Source organism: Bactrocera oleae, chromosome 2 (assembly GCF_042242935.1).
Source record: "Bactrocera oleae isolate idBacOlea1 chromosome 2, idBacOlea1, whole genome shotgun sequence".
Taxonomy (NCBI): Eukaryota; Metazoa; Arthropoda; class Insecta; order Diptera; family Tephritidae; genus Bactrocera; species Bactrocera oleae.
In genome coordinates this window covers 22,907,817-22,926,993 of record NC_091536.1, presented here as the reverse complement: position 1 = coordinate 22,926,993, position 19,177 = coordinate 22,907,817, and the positions used below count along the sequence as shown (strand labels likewise).

The 19,177-nt window shown below is 35.1% G+C and overlaps 1 protein-coding gene across 1 annotated transcript; it reads left to right on the top strand.

The window, feature by feature from the left end:
- Positions 1 to 1,114: 1,114 nt before the first annotated feature.
- Positions 1,115 to 6,168, top strand: Scm (Polycomb protein Scm). Its single transcript, XM_014238472.3, has 4 exons — positions 1,115 to 2,149; positions 2,208 to 3,125; positions 3,195 to 4,106; positions 4,170 to 6,168. Exons 1-4 carry the CDS (start codon positions 1,637 to 1,639, stop codon positions 4,305 to 4,307), a joined length of 2,481 nt encoding a protein of 826 aa, XP_014093947.1. The 5' UTR covers positions 1,115 to 1,636; the 3' UTR covers positions 4,308 to 6,168.
- Positions 6,169 to 19,177: the final 13,009 nt, after the last annotated feature.

Below are 19,177 nucleotides of genomic sequence, written 5' to 3'. Positions count from 1 at the left end.
GTGAACGATCAGACATACACACGATTTTAATTAGGATTGTCAATTTGACTTTTAGAAACTGATAGAAAGCATTAAAATCTCTTCTCAATCTTGGCTTGGTTGCCCACATATGGTGTCAAATTCGTAAGTACAGAAAATGTTTAAAATAATATACAAATAATTAAATTTAACTATTTTTTTGGATGCGTTGGATGAAAAGAATGTTTTGAAATATTTACAACTAGGTAAGAATTTCTAATGCTCTGAAATACCGGGTGCAACATCAGTTACTCATACAAACAGCCGCAATTTGTGGATCTCATATTACATTGTAAATGTATAAAAAAATGTATCGTGTTATAACTCGTCAGCTCTCAGAGCAGTTTATATAGTTACATGAACAATTTTTTATGGAACTTTATTATTTTTTTTTGTGTTTTCCGTTATTGTTCATGTTTTGCTTTATAAATGAATCTAAAGATTATTTCATATAAATAAAGTGTACAAAGCCAAGGATTTTAAATTTTGACCAGCGAAAAGTAAGAAGTTTTCATTGGGGAAAACTATTGATACTATCGATAGTATTTGTTTAAGCTATTGACACTAACGAGTGGTCCGACTATCGATAGTTTTGCAGCTCTATCCCATAAGTTAATGCATTTCCTTTTTGTTAATATAAGTATCCTTAATATGCATGCCAAAGAACATCTGCGCATACATACATTTGGGTTGCCACTCTTATAAGGTGGTGAAAACTAGCTTGGTTCCCTTTTAGAGTGGTAAATGTTCTCTTATGACGTGGTGTAATTTCATATTCGAACTTGGGCTTTTTTGATGTTCCCTTTTAATAATTTACATTTTAGCACAGCTAACATTTGTGCCTTCTCTATTTATTAACATTCCCTGTTTGTGCCTTCTCTATTCATCTACATTCTCTCCTCTGCGGGCAAAGTTAGCCAAGCCAAACACCACGAATCGTGATGTGCGTATTTATAAAACGTAGATCAGAGAACGTTAAAAAGGGTCACGTTACGTTACGTACTCTGCGTATCTCAGATAATTTTTTTGTAAAAGATTATAATAAGTGTACTAGATTCATGTGGCCGTCGTTTATTTACGTTAATGTAAAGCAGCCGAATAATGCGCAAAACCTAGGTGTAAAGTTTGCATAAAAGCTTTATAAACACAAATTAAAAAAGTATTTTCTGAAATTCTCTAGTAAATATAATTAAATTTACTAAAAAAGTTATTACGTGACAATCGGGAAAATGAAACATATATACTCTCCAATTGTGGGAATTAAGAAGTTAGAGTGAGAGAGTGGGAGAAAATGAAAGAACGCCAAAGTTGACATTTTGAAAGTGGAATAAGGAGTACAGCAAACAGCAGAAAAATGCCGAGAATCTAATGAAGAATCAACTAAAATCAAGAATAATCTCGGTAAAAGTGGTCGTTGAAAATAAAAAATGTTAATAATATTTTCGCATTTGCGGAAATAAATCTCCCAAAAGAAATATTCGATAGTGGAATTGAGTTGTATGTGACAAGGCAAAGCAACGTCGTGTCCACCGGCGTGAAGTTAAAATTGTTTAATAGACACTATAAAATAAGATAAAAGTTAGTGGAAAATATAAAAAAAGTGTGTAAGGCGACAGTAATGTCAGGCGGAAGAGAGTCAAACAGCAGTAATGCAAGCTCCAACAGTAGCGGTGTTTCGACAACTGCATCTTCCACGCCCACATCTTCAGGCCAAAATAACAATGGCAATCAGCGCTCTCGCGGGCGACCGGCCAAACGCGCTACTTGTACGTGGTGTGGTGAAAGTAAGCAACTGCTGCAATATGTGTTACCAACGCAGAATGGCAAGAAAGAATTCTGTTCGGAAACATGCATCGCAGAGTTCCGGAAAGCTTATAATAAAGGCGCTTGCACTCAGTGTGATAATGTGATACGAGAAGGGGCGCCAAATAAAGATTTTTGTTCAGTGATGTGTATGAATAAACACCAAAAAAAGAACGGCTCCACTCGACAGCATAGTGGTGTGGGAGGTGGTGGGCGAGGAGATTCCGATCGTGGAAAAATGTCTTCAATTGGAGGTGGATCCTGTACACCAACTGGACCATTCCAGTATGAAAGTTTTCATGTATTTGATTGGGATGCGTATTTAGAGGTATTTTGTTATGTGAATAAAAATGTCTTATCTTATTCATATTGTTCATTTGCTTTAGGAGACTGGTAGCGAAGCAGCACCACCAGAATGTTTTAAACAAGCGCTTAATCCTCCAATCAATGATTTTAAAATAGGCATGAAACTAGAGGCATTAGATCCTCGAAACGTAACTTCAACATGTATTGCGAGTGTTGTGGGTGTGCTCGGTTCGCGGCTGCGGCTGCGCTTGGATGGCAGTGACAGTCAAAATGATTTTTGGCGCTTGGTCGACTCGAATGAAATCCATGCGATTGGGCACTGTGAGAAGAACGGCGGAATGTTGCAACCACCACTCGGTTTTCGCATGAATGCCTCCAGCTGGCCCGGTTACCTTTGCAAAATTTTAAATAATGCCATGGTTGCACCGGAAGATATTTTCCAACCAGAGCCGCCAGGTCCCTCGGAGAATCTCTTCAAAGTTGGCCAAAAGCTCGAGGCGGTCGACAAAAAGAATCCACAACTGATTTGCTGTGCGACAGTTGATGCGATTAAAGACGACCAAATTCATGTGACTTTCGATGGGTGGCGTGGAGCGTTCGACTATTGGTGCAGCTACGACTCCAGAGATATATTTCCGGTTGGTTGGTGCGCACGTAGTTGTCATCCAATGCAACCGCCGGGTCATAAATCGCGTACCGATTCGAGTTCGAGCAAGCATCGCAGCCCCCGACCACGCTACACCTTCGTTCAAGAGGCGGACGCAATGGTGCCAGCCACACCGGTTACCGCACATTTCCACACAAATTGCAAAGGAGGACCATTCATTAATAGCACCAAATTGCCATCAATGGTTACAGGGCCAACCCATCAAACTCTAGCAAAATTATGTTTGCAAGAAGTGCTTGCTGCAAGCACAGATACTCAGCAGCTTTCAAAATTATTATTTGCACTAGAAGGAGATGTTCACATAGTGCCAGCAGCAGGAAAGAACTTCACAGTAAGTAAAGTTGTTTATACAATATTTGTTTGCAAATATAACTGTACAATTTTGTTTCTTAATATTTAGGTGAAAATTCCATCACAATTACGAATGAGAGACGATGACAGTTTGGCACAATTTATAGAAACACTATGCACTACATGTAGAGCATGCCCTAATCTCATATCGTTGGTACCCGCAACGGAAGAATGTGACAAATGTGTCATTACAAAGAAGCGCTTGTTATCCACGAATTCCACACCGCCCACGTCACCAGTTATACCGGAGAAAAGAAAAACACTCGGCTTATTAAGCGACAAGACACATCTAATCAAACAAGAAATACCAACTTCAACCACAACTTCATCGCACGTTGTAGATTCTTCATCTGCACCAGTTATGGTAACGGTTGGGGGCAGTATTCCAAAAGCTGATGCTGAACACAAGCTATCTATAAACAATAACAACTTATTACCAGTGCAAATAAAGGTCGAACCTAATACAAATGGAACCTCGACTATTGCATCACAAACTCACTCTTTGCGGCAGATACGACTTCATCACTTAAACAGTCAGGAGGAGTCGAAGCAGATTTCGAATCCTACATCGGCTGCTGCAAGTTCTACAAATTCAAATGTGAAGTATCTTGCCCCTCTTGTGGCTGAGGTACATCCGGAACAATCAAGTGTGGTGAATACTGTTATTGGCTCATCGACATACAAATCGCCTTCGACGTTATCATCGAGCGCATCCTTACCTACATCTGTATCGACGCCATTTAGTGGTTTACAGTCGGCTTCATCGACAGCGTCTGCAGCAGCTGGTACAATAGTTTTGTCGGCCGCAGCGCCACCCACATCAGCAGCGTCAGCAATGAGTTCTGCCTCTTTACCACCACTCCGTTCACATCCCGGAGATTGGTCAATTGAAGAAGTCATACAATTCATCGAAAGCAATGACACTTCACTTGCCGTACATGGTGATCTATTTAGAAAACATGTACGATATATTATACATTGTTATACATTTTGATATTTAAAATTTCTATTCTGTTATTTGCAGGAAATCGATGGAAAAGCGCTGCTTCTGCTTAATTCCGAAATGATGATGAAGTATATGGGTCTTAAGTTGGGACCAGCCTTAAAGATATGCAATTTAGTTAATAAGGTTAATGGTAGACGTAACAATATGTCACTATAAATGCGGCTGAGAGGATAGAGAGATAACAATATATGGTACATATGTAGTTAATATGTACATATAATATATTGACAAGCGTTTCTATATGATGAATAATGTGTTGCAAATGTTAGAAAAACTTACCTAGAATTAGAGCTGAATAAGCGTGTTCCATACGTACGCAATGAAAGTTGTTGGCATATTTTCTATAACATGGGTACCTTCACGTATATTTGTATTAATATTTACTACATTAATATTTAAACTGAAAATGTAATATGAAATCGATTTAAATTTTAAATTGAAAATGCTTAATTATATATTTTATGTATGTATACATTTAGGAAGGACTACTGCACCTTTTTATAATATATATTTGTATGTATATTTGATTAAGATTATTAAAATTAAATTTAATTAAGAGAAAGAACCGAAAGCAATGTAATAGATTAATAACAATATATCACAATAGCACAATAAGCATTTAAAATGTTATGTTATGAAAAACGCTAATTTTTTTCTTTGACTGTAATATAGTGCAGACAACAATGATTGACCACGCATCGCACATGGAATAAAAAGTAATTACAACACTTTTAGTAAGAAAACCATTTAACATATCTTATTTGGATATTTCTACATACGTTTTTGCTTTCGAACTTATTTCAAAGATATTGAAAAAAAATTATCAATCAATACTTTTATTTCATATACCATATGTATGTATACACTCTCGAAAAGTTTGGATTTTTATGTTATGGTGATTAAGAGTTTTAAACCAATTATCTAATTAAAATTATTATCAGTGGTGGAAATCGTTATGTAATTACATTAAATGTTTAATTGATTTGATTTTCAGTACTTCAGTTTCAGACATTTAAAAAAATATATACCAGTAGTTACAAAACAAAAACTAAATTATATTTGAGATCGGCTTAAACTATCGGAACAATTAAATATCGTAATGCTATGATTTCTTGTAACATATGCACATTATAAGAATGGGGTCTTTAGGATAACTTCACATATGCTTAGTTGGAATCACACAATCATAATGCATTGAGAAGGTTTATATCTTATATATATATATAAGTATGTATATTCAAATATACAATAAAATTAGCTTTATTTTATTATAATCATAACCACATAACCATAGTTAAATGAATGCTAACAAAACAGAGACAAGCAAATCAATATGAAACTTGGTATATAACACCATAATAAGTAGCATGTATACATATATACAAAGGTATGTTCATCTTAACATATTAAAAATGAAATTATGTAATGTTATTGAATTGTAGGTCAAACTGAAACGCAATATATGCATATACAGCTATACATATATATATACAGTACTATGAAAAAGATTCTGCAGTTTCCATTGCTGATAAGATTAGTGCATACTTGAAAAAATGTAAATGCTTATTATATTGAAAAAGTACTTGGCATTACATTTTAGATTGTTCCTGAAAGTGTAAAATCTCCAAGTTTATTTCAGGTTGTCCAAGGCTCGATTAACAATGGTTTTGCCTGTTAATATTACAATATTAATATTTATATTTTATATGAATTGTGCTTTTGAAATATTTATTCTTAAATATTCAGACGAAATTTCAGCCTGTTTTAAAAACAGGTCCATGTACAAGTTATTTATGATTGATTACGTTTGTATAAAATGGCATTTCCATTCAACAATTCTCAAGGTTGCATGTGAATTGGTAAAGCATGCATAGAAATACCAACATGCTTGGAAATGTATGAGTTGAATTCTTTAATAAAAAAATAAGCGAGGTCAGGATTGTACATAACAGTAAAATGTATTATTTGAAGAATTTAATTAGAATAAATAAATGAAATGAAAATAATGAGGCATAAATACCCTTGTGTAGTAAGACTTTTTTAGCTACTATTATTAATATTATAGCTGAGAATTGTGACCACCATATACGAGCAGTTGGTGGGTTCTGAAATCGATGTTTGTTGGACAGTGTTTCGATGCTTACCATCAAGAGGACGAAAAGTTCAGCTTAGTATATAGCAACGCATGAGTACCATCCGTTATTGTTGTGGTTGTTTTAGTGGCTACAAGAATCTTCTTCGATGTCATCTAATGAGATATCCAGGTAACGAGCTCTTTTGACGCGATCGGAACATAGCTAAGTGTGTATTCAAAGAGTGCGTTTAGGTGGGTGGTAACTCGTTGCGAAATGGTTTATTCAGCTTTGGCTCAATTTAAAAGATGTATGTTTAATCAGTATCCACTCTGTAACTTGGTTACAATCGCGGTTTTTTAGGAAAACTTGCGTACCCGCGCCAAAATTTATCTGAGTTTATGTTTTAGACTTCGAAATTCTACTGATCACTGTCACGGATAGTTTGTTTTATCTGTTTAGCTTTTCAGTTTCCAACGTCTCTTGGTAGTGTGTCATGGTACTACTAAAATTGGTACTCTCGTTGTGTTATTGATTTATAGTGATTAAAATATATCCAAATAATTCTCAGCAATACAGCCGAGTTCATAGTTCTGGTCGAATAAAAATTCGCGTCCATCGAATGAAGTTTCAAAACGGTTATCATGCTTCATCGAGTTGGGTAGGAAAACGATTAACCAGAACTTACAAGTTATATGGATTTTGGTGCTCAACCCATTTCGCCCACTTATGACGAATTGTAATTCTCATTATAGGCATCACCCCGTTCGGTCGCATTCGTTTCTAAAATTGTTGTTGTAACGTTCGGCAACGGTTAAATTTGTAGGAATGTAAATCAGCTCGGAAAGTTTGTTAATCGAGAAATGTATAGGTAAATGGTTCGTTGCGAGACATGGCATAGACTGTGATGTCAGTAAAATATTTTTGAATTTTTGTAATGAAATACGTCAAATTACTATTCCATGTATTATATGGTTTTCATGAGCTTGTGCATATGGGTAAATTTTTTTCATATATTAATACTTATCTTATTTTATTAATATTTGTTGTAAAAATTTGACTTTCAAATTTTTATTGTAAAAGCATGTACACACTTATTTGTTTATTTAAGTCATACATAAACCTCTAGCAGTACTATCAAGCAGTTAATATTTTCGCGTATCACTTCATGCACATGCGAATTAACGGTACAATCACATAAAGGAGATGTTACGTGCAAGACTCACAGAAGTTATGAACTTTGACCAGTTTCTCCGTTGCTAAGGTTGGCGGCAGAGACCAGAAAAGAGAGCGAGTAATACATTTTGTTAGGTCACATAATCACTTAAGTTGAAAAGGTCAACGAAGTTGAAGAAACTGAAAAACAAGGCAATTGTCAGTATGTGATGGAATACAATGTTAAACCGAGATGGGGCGTATTATGCCCTGCATCTAATTCATTGAGTTGCGTTGTGCTGGTTAAAGGCTTAAAAGGATTCAATACATATTAGTAATAATAAGAATGCTACCCTCTGCTGTTTAAACGATCATTTTGCAATTTATTCTAACGATTTGCTTCAAAGGTTGATTTTGCATTTGATTTGGTGAGGACAGTTAAAAGTCTACCGACTGTTGAAAGTGTTAGAAGACCAGCACTTAAGCAACCCAACTTCATTCCAGGGCTTATGATGCAAGTTTTTGAATAAGTATAGTACTATTGCCATAGCAAAAGAAAATGAAAGGACTGAAGTGATGAGTAAGAACGACAAGGTGATCGAACCATTAGAGTAGAGTATTGGCACAGCACATCTGTTATTGTTTTAAATTCACAAAGACATGGTTCTAAAAAATTGTTCTGGTTTTGGTTATTGTAATGTCGTGTGAAAATGCCGGATGTCGCAAGCAAGTAGCTAAATTCAAATTGGACGCTCAGAAGTCCATCCGCATGAGACTGAGGCAGATGTTATCAGTGCTTTTTGTCCAAAGTATTAGGTATTTGCATTTAACTACCTCTTTATTATAATATTTTGTTCGTCGCAGTGAGTGTGATGCTGCCGATGCGTAACGAGTGCTGAAGGTAAGTAGCACACAATGCTCGTTTACGGTGGGTGGCATTCGCTTGGCTGCCTTTCGAATTTTTTGCGGGGTTTTGATGTCTGACAATTGTTTACAAAAGTTTTTATATAAAAAGTTTTTGTTATTTGCAAAATATCTAACGAGTAAAAACATTTCATTTGAGAAAAAACATATCATTGTAGGCGTTGTCCTGATTTCGCGAGTGTATGCTCTGATTCTGAAAGTAAGGAGCGGGGTTTTTAAAAATAGTTGTTGGGTAAATGGTGAACTGGTGGAGTAGGTATGGAGATCGTATGTATCTATGCATGTATGTCAGTATTTAAACGTTTATTTGTTTCATTTATCTATGTGCCGTTTGCAGTGTGTGGGGTTTTTATTATTTCAAGTAATTTCGGCAAATAGCATGAAAATGACTTTATGAAAAAGTTTCACAGACAATTTGCCGAGTTTTTGTTTGCTGCAGAATCGCAAAGGATGCGAGTTCTAAAGTGAATTTGGTATGTAATTTGTATTTGTATATATACTTACTGAAATATATATATGTATATACAAGTATATGTAATAGGAGTTAGGAGACATAACCATAAGAATGAATCCTGTTGGGAAATTGAAATATAAATTCGGCAAAAAAGGAATTCGAAGTTGTGCTTTGCAAACGAAAATAACGTTAAATTCGGTTGCTCCGAAGCTATAAATCATTCACAAATGCAAAGGTTCCTTACAAGAACTAGATTCCGATCGTTCAATTTGTATAACAGCTATATGCTATAGTGATCTGATCTGAACAATTTCTCCGGATATTACATTGTTGCCTTAGACAATAACATATGCCTAATTTTGTGAAGATATCTCGTGAAATGAAAGAGTTTTCCATACAAGCGCTTGATTCCGATCGTTCAGTTGATATGGCAGCTATATGCTATAGTCATACAAACTATACAATTTATTAGGAGATTTCATTATTGCTTTAAATAATAATCCATGCCGAATTTTATGAAAATACCTCGTCAAATAAAAAAGTTCGGCCGGTCCGATAAATAAGCAGTTTTTTAGTGAGGAAAAGACAGGTGCAAAATTTCAGATCGATAGCTTAAAAACTGGGGTTTGTGTATATACAGACAGTCGGACATGGGTAAATCAACTCAGCTCATCATGCTGATCATTTATTGATATATTTTATAGGGTCTCCGACGTTTTCTTTTGGGTGTTACAAACTTCGTGGCAAATTTAATATACCCTATTCAGGGTATAGAAACATATTATCAATATTATCGTAAATTATTCAAATAAAATATACTATATTGATCCGTCTGTCGAATTTTTTAAGCTATTGATTTGTAACTTTTAACCGCCGAAATCGACCACGATAGTGTATAAACAAACTGACCGATCGAAATTAGGTTCTTGTATGGAAAACTGTTTTATATGACAAATTATCTTAACGAAGTTTGGCATATTATTGTCCGAGGCAACGCTATCACGGAACAAATTGTTCAGATTTAGTTATTCATATAGTTGCTATAAGAAATGCACCGCTGAAGGGTACTATAGCTTCGGTGTAGCCGAAATTAATGCATTTTTTGTTTCAATATAAATTATTTCCATCAACAACACATCTATCAATTGTGCGCATGTTCAAAGTAAGCCAACTCGCACGCTCAATAGACAGAATGAATCACTAAAGTTTTGGTATGGTTTTCCAAATAAAAATGTGCAGAAATTGGTGGAAAATGTACCAAAAAATCTAGAAAGTAAGGACTACCAACAAAGTATTATAAAAATAATATAAATGTATTTAAATTTGTGGGTATATACATTGCTAATACTTAACAGTACTTTCGGCAGTTATCAAAAATAAGCGCGAATATTGGCATAATGTAGACCTAGAAGGATGACCATAATAAAATGAATTTGAACTGCTTTCGGCAATTTTAAGCAGATGTACATACATATATGCAACACATTTACATATGTACATATTTACAAGAATTTGCACGGCAGCACTTCACCAAAAGCTATAAAACACACTCAAATTACACGCTTGCATGCAGTGACATTTTAACGACTATCACACACATACCTACCTACGTACATAGAATATACGAGTTTGTATGTATGCAAACCGTAATTCTTTTTCACAAAAACTCTGCGTTGGAGTTCAATATTTTAGTATATCAAATCATATTGCAAATATTCACAAGTACACGTGTATATGTTTGTAAGTGTGCGTACACAGATTAATTCGGCAAAAACTGTATAACTCTACATAACTACAGATGACATTAAATAGCAGAACTCATTCAAATGAAATGAAGGGACGACACTGTCGAAAAACGCCTGTTAAATGTATGTAGATGTGAGATTCTCGTTTTCTCCAACTTTTCGCCCTTGAAAATATATTCTTTTACAACACAAAGAAAAATACTGTTGTCGAAAATTATGAATACTTAATATTTTCTCCTTTTTCTCTTCTGCGTGCATACATACGCTTCAATTTGCTTAAAGCTGCAAGGGGAAAAATGTGCGTTCTTGCCATAACTAAATTGAAGAGCCCTCAGCACGTTCACCATTTTGATTAAATTTTATTGTAATGCTTTGTATACATATATAAATTTGTTTCTGTTAAATCGTATTTTACTGCGTTTTATACCTTTTTGTGGTTTTAGACTTGGTTCCTTTCTGCATTTCACGAATTCATGTTATTTTGCTAAACGAGCATTACAGAAATACCTTTCGAAACCAGTACCGTATGGCTTAAATCGAGCGGAACCTAATATTTTTAACTGTTATATTTCCCCGATGGCTATTCGAATATATATTGTGGATCGAGCTCCAAATAGCAAGCCAAACACTAATACTCGTATATTGGGTTAGACGCTAATGTTATCTATAAAACCACGCACGATTTTTTGTTATTATTGTAATTTTTTTCATAAACAGATTGGTGATCAAATTTGCAGCAAAAAGTTAACATTTTTTATAAGTCCGTTATTCTGCGAAAAACTGGTGTAAAGCTAAAAAACATACAGACGTCATTTACTTAGTCTTATGTAGATGAATAAAAAAATTCGATTCGTTTTTCCTAACTTCCAGAATAAATTGTCATGGCGTGGCGTATCTATTGACCTCGCGTATTAATATCCTTCTTATTTATCTTTTTGATTTTATGCCTATTTGCACAAGCAAGAGGCTTTCAGTGTGAGCACAGCATGGCGTATAAGCAACACAACGCGCATCAAATTCCGGTTAACTTTTATTGTTGTATGGGAATTAAAATTTTACTATTTAAAGTAAATATAAGTATGAAGTTGTATTAATGGTTAAGTGCTTAATATGAATGGAGTTGGTCTAAATTTTTTATTCCGAATATAATGAATTTCGATTGGTTGACGTTTTCCATATAAATTTAATACCATTTATTAAATTTTGCTTCTACGGTTGGGTTAATATCACATATATCTCATTTGTAGATGATTTTAATATAATTTTAGCTGATGCGTAGTGGAATATAGCAATAAAATTAAGTCAGTCTATGCGCTATAGTATATCTTAATAAAATACCAAATGAATGTTGAATTCTTTCGCAACATTTTTTAATGTAAAGTTTTGCCAACAGCTGAAAGTATTTCCCTACCGTTAATTCTTCCAAGTTGCAAATGTATAAAATGTTCGGTTACACACTAACTTAGCCCTTCATTACTTGTTTAACCTAAAAATAAATATTACGATTGAGATTTTAATTGTTGAACGGATTTCTGAGCGTTATGTTCGTATTCAGGCAACAAAGTTTATTTTTTGTTGGCTGCTACTCTTTTGAAAGGTCGAAAAACTGAAAGCATTACTTTATAGATTCGGTTAAATTTGAGCGATGACATTGGCTATATTGGCTTTAATATTGGCCGATAGCTTTACAAATCACTACTACCTTGTGTAAAGCTGTGCGCCAGTTATAGGAGCATTAGTCGTTAGGGTATATCTGTATGTATGTACAGAGCGGTGATAAGCTCAAATTGCTTATAATTGCAGCATGAATATGGCACGCGTGGGTAGATTGCCAACATCTGCACCCACTTGAAGAAGTAGATAGATTCAATAAAGCGAAAAAGGCATTGAAATCAATATTTGCCTCTTAGAAAAATGCTTCTTGCTGCGGAAATCATTCAATTTGATATGCTTTTGCAGTAACTTTTTATTTAGTAGTGAGACTGATAAAGTTCAGAGTTCTCTACACCACTAAACTGATTTCTCAGCTAATAAAGCACATAACATCAAATATACACAATATACATATGTATGTAATATGTATGCACTGCATTCAACAATAATGATCTACTTTTCAGTCATAGCGTATCTTCATCGTTACGTTTAGTGTAAGCATATTATATATGTAACACAATTTTGAGGCTAAACTTTGCCCGCAATTTTGTAAAGCAAACTAATTTAAGCGCCCAACAGTTGTGAAACCAGCACTCACCACTCAATATATTGAATTCTATCTTATTCACAAGAACTTTACCACGCTCTCTTCTTAGTGCTTTTTGTTAATTCTTTTTTGAGATAGTACTGTGTCCTTTTCAGCACAATGCAAATAATTGATAAATGATGAAGTCCTTTTTAGTGAATTTCAATGAAAACTTTACCATTCCAGCTTTGCACTTTCTTCTCTTCTTCTCTCTCCTCTCTTTACCCACAATTTGTAGTTGGGTTTGACTATCTTTCCTCTACCGCTTACGTTTTCGCTTTTAATTTAAATATATTTGACCATTTTGTTATTTTCTGATAATATTTATTCTTTGGATTTTCGGGTAGGGTGAAATTTCCGATACCCATTTGGAGGCCAGCAAGTGGTAACAGGTTTGAAAGTTCTTGGAATTTCTACTTGCTTCATTGGATTACTGGATTTGAAAATGTTGTACAAATCCATTGAACATGCTTTTCGTTTTAATTTGCGCTTATTTGTTTTATTTGCTACTAGCGGCAGCACTCATTGCAATTAGCAGTAATAGAGCTGAGCAATTTAGTATTGACATTCTATCAACAGATTTTGCAAAGCAGTTGTGTAGCATTGTAGACTGCCGGAGGGTAGTTTATCAAATCGTTGTGTTAAAATTTCCACACAATTGATTTCTACTACGTAATCAATTTGGTAAACGTCTGATTGAGTGATACATATATGTGTATCTTATATAGTAACTTAACATTAAAATGTCATAAAATGTCATTTTCGGTCGGTGAGTAGAGCCGATTGGTAATATACATATGTAGATGTTATTTTAGTCTTAACTTTAAAAGGCTTTATGTACTTTCTATATCCAAGCTTGTCCATATCTGTTTACTGAATAACTTAAGTCGTCTTTTAGTTTAGATGCGTTTCTTAGTTGAAAACAAAAAAAAAATGTTTACTTCGGCACAAATACAAAGGTTCCTTACAAGAACTCAATTCCAAACGTTCAATTAGTATGGCAGCTATATAATATAGTGATCTGATCTGAACAATTTATTCGGATATTACATTGCTGCCTTAGACAATAACATATGCCTAATTTCGTGAAGATACTTCGTGAAATAAAAGAGTTTTCCATACAAGTTCTGATTCCGATTGTTCAGTTTGTATGACAGCTATATGCTAAAGTGGTCCGATATCGGCCGTTCCGACAAATGAGCAACTTCTTAGTGAGAAAAGGACAGGTGCAAAATTTCAGATCGATAGCTTAAAAACTGGCGGACTAGTTTGTATATATATACAGACAGACGGACAGACAGACAGACATGGCAAAATCAACTCAGCTTATCATGCCGATCATTTATTGATATATAATATTTTATAGGGTCTCCGACGTTTCCTTTTGGGTGTTACAAACAACGTGGCAAACTTAATATACCCTGTTCAGGGTATAAAAAGGTAATATATAAATTAATCTACTATCTGCACCATTGACATACATACATATGTTAGTACATATGTTCCCTTACACAAACATGATTCATGAAAGGGCACATGTACGAAAATTCGTTCCGCTTTAGAGAGATATTCACGTATACGTCACACCCTTACTCGTATTAGCGTCGCAAGCGCTAGGATTGGTCGTATTTACATTTTATGCCAACAATGATTGAATTTCACAGCAAGTGCGGAATAGTGCTGTAATCGACTTCATTCATTCCATTCATTCATGGTCACACTCTCAATCAACAAAATTATGGCGAAGGCATAGCGGTCGTTCACACATACCAGTACAGAAAACCATAATCGCCTTTGATATTTTTCTTGAATTGATTTATATCCATTTTTCCATTTACTGTTTTAACCGCATTATATCACTTGATTGTGGTATCCATTTGAAGAGTACCTCGTACGACAATTCCACTTACAATTATTTATTTTACCTCTCAGACAGGCACATACTCGTATGTATGTATGTATATACATTTTTTGCGGAAACGTTGCATACTCACACAATACCCCGAATTGGTATAAGAAAGCAGAAAGTTAGTAGCTTCTGCAAGCACCATAGTGCTACCTACTATATACTCGTATGTATTTACAGGTACATGAGTAGAGTAATGCAGTTGATATTGCACCAGTTTATTTAGTCCCTTCAATATATAACGAAGCTTCAAGTACGTCTTTCTACAGAGCTAAAGTCAACCAAAAAGGTAAGTGTTAACCAACTGGCAAACAGTGAAATAACCCTGAGGTGAGTTAGTTGATCTATCCTACTGTCGAACCTCGGCTTCTCCACCAGCACTTTTCCTCTTCAAATGGTGATTTTTAGTCGCCTCTTAGTTTGTTGCTTGCCTTTTTGCAAAACTGACTTCGTCTTCTGCTAGAGAATGAAGAAAAATTTCCGTTAGAATACGAAAATTGCAAGCAATTTATCTCCGTGTTGGCGGTATTGGCATTGGTTTACTAACAAATACTACTCAAAATATATATAAGTAAATGGAGTGTTGCTACTCTTCGCCAAGTTTCGTCATTTGTCCGTCGTAGTCGTCTTGGTTTCTGCGATGCTCGCTATTTGTTAATGTACGCAAGAGTGTGTTGTGCTATACATATGTATGTATGTATATGTATCTGTATGGGTAAGTTTGCACCTTAACTGCTTGCATCCTGAGTCTTTGATATCCGTTCGCTGATTGTCCAGCTGATAAACGTGCCAAGTTTTATGGCCAAGAGAGCGTTAAACTGTACGGAAACTTTGGTCTCCTTTTAACTTTTCACTTTTCCACGCCATCTAGTTACGCTGTATGTTGGCATGCTACATTTGGCTCAATTTACTTGCACTTGCACTTTGATATCGTGTGTTTTGTTATGTGTTCGCTTCGTGAGTGAGAACTCGCTCTAAGATTCGCAAATCTTAAATGGTTTGCTAGTTTTGAAAACACTTTCCCCTCGTTTACCGAGCTCCGGAGTGCCGTCGGCTACATAAGTAGCACGTTGTGGTAATTTGGCGTTAGATACACTGGAAAAATAGAACTAAATATTTATTTTGATAGATATGCAATATGGAGTCAAGCCGACCGTTGGAAAATTCATACGTAGTCCGAGCGTTGTTGTTACGTGTTACATAAACGTATGGATATGAATAAGTATATATGTATGTATATAATTTGGATACATATGTAATAGTATCTCGATATAATTTGGTTTTTGCTATTATGCATACACCCATTCTACCGCTTAAGTAAGTTCCGAGAAATCCAATTTTATCCAATCAATAAAATCTTCTTTTGAACATAACAGTTTTAGTGTTAACAGTTATTCTATTAAAATGAATTGGACATTTACAATTACAAACAAATGCCTACATAACAAACATATCGAACTCGATAAAATTTTCTTTCTGTGTTCCAAAATGTGGCAGCGGTAAAAGGGCTATAAATCACTGGTTCCCTAAAGTCGTCTGCACTGTTTAAAGTGGTGATACTTCGATACACTCGTGACAGAAATCGACAACTTTAATATATATGATTTATACTTGTAGTATAGATATTTGGGCATTTAAGTGTGTATAAACTTGTTTGGTAAGTCGCCGTTCAGGCTCACCGTATCGATAGACAAATGTGGTCATTCCCGAATTTAGTGTGACACATTATCCAGGACCGTATTAGCATTCTCTAAAAATATTATTTGGGAAGTAAATGGTACTTGCTTTTCGTTTATCTTTCCTAAGTTCGTCATTGTGCATTGAAGTGATGGAGTTGAAAATGCAGCATTTCCGGGAACAATGTTCTCTAAATCTGTTTATAGATGCGGGCGTTTGTCTCTCAGGTCTTCTAGAATAATATTATAATGAATGGATCGATAAATTGTGCGCGAAGAGAATTATTGCGCTCGCAAAACTGTATACGTATCTCCATCGGTTTCTTTCAAAGCCTGTTTGTCCTGAAATTAAAGGCAATCATTCAACAGAATGGTCTTAATTTAAATAGGGCATGCATTGATGGATTTCCTCTGCTGAGTTGACTGATGTGCCCATTCTTCGCGAAGTTCATTATTGATCAACAATTGTTGATCAGGCGTGTTAGCTATAAGTATATATGGCAGGTATATGGAAATACATTTACACATCAAAATTTTACTCAAAAACGCATAGATGTACTATATGAGGTATGTATATGCAGGGATTAATATCAATGTGATTTCACTAAAGCAAATATTCATTTAAAATGTGCACTTAAATGACAACAAAGTAAAGCTCATACGCACGAAGGCATGTATGTACGTACTATGTAGATACTCAAATGAGTGCAACAAAAAAGAAAACAGCACTATTGTTTTAGAAGGTTTCTGTTGTAGCATGCCGCCAGCGATCCTTTTCTCTGTACTTCTTACTCAAATACACACTCGTACATACCTATTAGGAGGCTGCTGAGCGTACACATATATCTGTAGGTACATAGAAGTAATAGTCTCGGTGCTGAGAAGGCTTTAAAATTGTGGGAAATATCAACCCAGTGTATATTTGCTACAAAACAACTAAAAATCATATATAAGAAGCCTATGACTTTGAAATAACGCAGCATGACATTGTTGTTGCTGTTTATTTCTGTGTTTGCTGGTATTATTGCCGAAACCGTTAAAGCGATACTTTGTTGCCCAGCAACGAGGTCATTGAAGAGTTGAGTGCACAAACTGCATTGTATGTGTAGAGTGCATGGACGACCATCTTAGCCTAGGGGGAAAGTGCAACCATATGTGGCATTTAATTTTCACACATTACTTTGTTGCCAACTTTGTCATAAGCCAAATGGGGGACAAACAATGGCCAATTATGAAATGGGGTGGGTAGGCAAGGCGGAGCGTAAAGGCTTGTTCTCATGAAGAGGCTGATTTCGATGCGCTAACGGTATTTGTAGAAAAGGCCTGTGGTATACTAATAAAGATGAGAGCTAACGAATTAACGCAAAAAACTTTTAAAGTGGAAAATTCGAAGACAAAGTTCTGTGGTATCTCCAACAGAAGAGGGAAGTAAAAGTTAGTGAGCGTTAATAATTGCATTAAATGTGGAAATAGGGCAAAAACAATTACAAGTGACAAGAGAACTAAATTAAACTTCTGCCGCATTTTAACTTGTCTACATTTATTTAGTGGTTATTCCGCTTCCAGTTACCCATTGTTTGAGATGAATAACGAAGAGAAATATTATGGAGTAAACTAAGGTTGCAGATCAGAGCGGTTTGACTATAATAACACCATACGGCAAACTCTGGGTATTACTAAGTAAAAAAATTAGTTTATATATATTAATATATTTTATATTTTATTTAAACTAGGAAACTAGGGGAACTGGTTACTAAGTTATCCATCCCATTTTGTGTAGAAACATATTAATTTTCGTATGTGTACATTTCAATTTAAAATTAATTTTAATGGTATTGAAGATAAGTAGGTGTTTGCTACATTTTGCGATGTACCGATGTATCGCAGTTTTTTAGGTGTTGCATGATTAGGGTATCATTACAGTTCGGGCAAAGTGGTGGCGTCCGTGTGTTAGTTTGGTATGACCGTGTTTAAGTCTCGTCATAACACGTTGCTGGTGTTTTGTTTGTAAAATTTATCCTCATAATTAGAGACACGTTGCGTTTTAATGAAGTCGGCGTGGCACCTGTTTACAGCTTTTTCGGTGTAGCTGTTGATTAAAATGGTAGGGTGAGTGTGTGCGACCTTTGCCATTTGATCGGCGTTTTCGTTATCTGTAATTTTTACATGAGTATACCATATAAAGTGCTTATGTTGCCTCGTATAAGAGTCTCTTTGACCCTATGGATGAGGATATCGCTAATATTCGATGATTTTATAGCATTTAAAAAAATACTTATTGAACAGCGACTGTCTGTGTAAATTATTAGTTTACGGTCTTTTGGGTTTTTGCGGCTTCTTCAATTGCTGTTATTTCCGAAGTGACGATATTGTGTAGTTAGGCAAAAGCGCAATTTTGTTTAGTTCCTTAGCTTCTGAAGTAATAGTAAAGGTGTTTTCGACTTTCTTTGAACCCTCACAGTAACATATTAGCCAGATCTTTTGCTTCCTTTTTGTACTTCTTCGACATGTAGTTGAATTAAGGCGAGGGGGTTCTTGCTACTTTTAGGGAAACCACTGGATATATAAGGAGTTTCAGCAGACTTCCAGGGAGGACAAAATACTTTGTAGGTTTTTAGTTTCGATAAATCTCGTCGTCATCTGGGGTGTTGCTTCAGAAGCAATACAATTTATAAATTAGGAAAAATGCTTGTGTAAGTTAATACAGTTAAATAAAGCTCGTGATTTCTAAAAAAAAAGAATGAGTCATACATAGGAAAATTGTTGCTTATAGAGGTAAATACAAAAGAAGCTCTCAGTTAAAGAGATCAGAGTGGGAAAAACGACTGTCACTGATGGAGGTTTTTGTTTCTCAC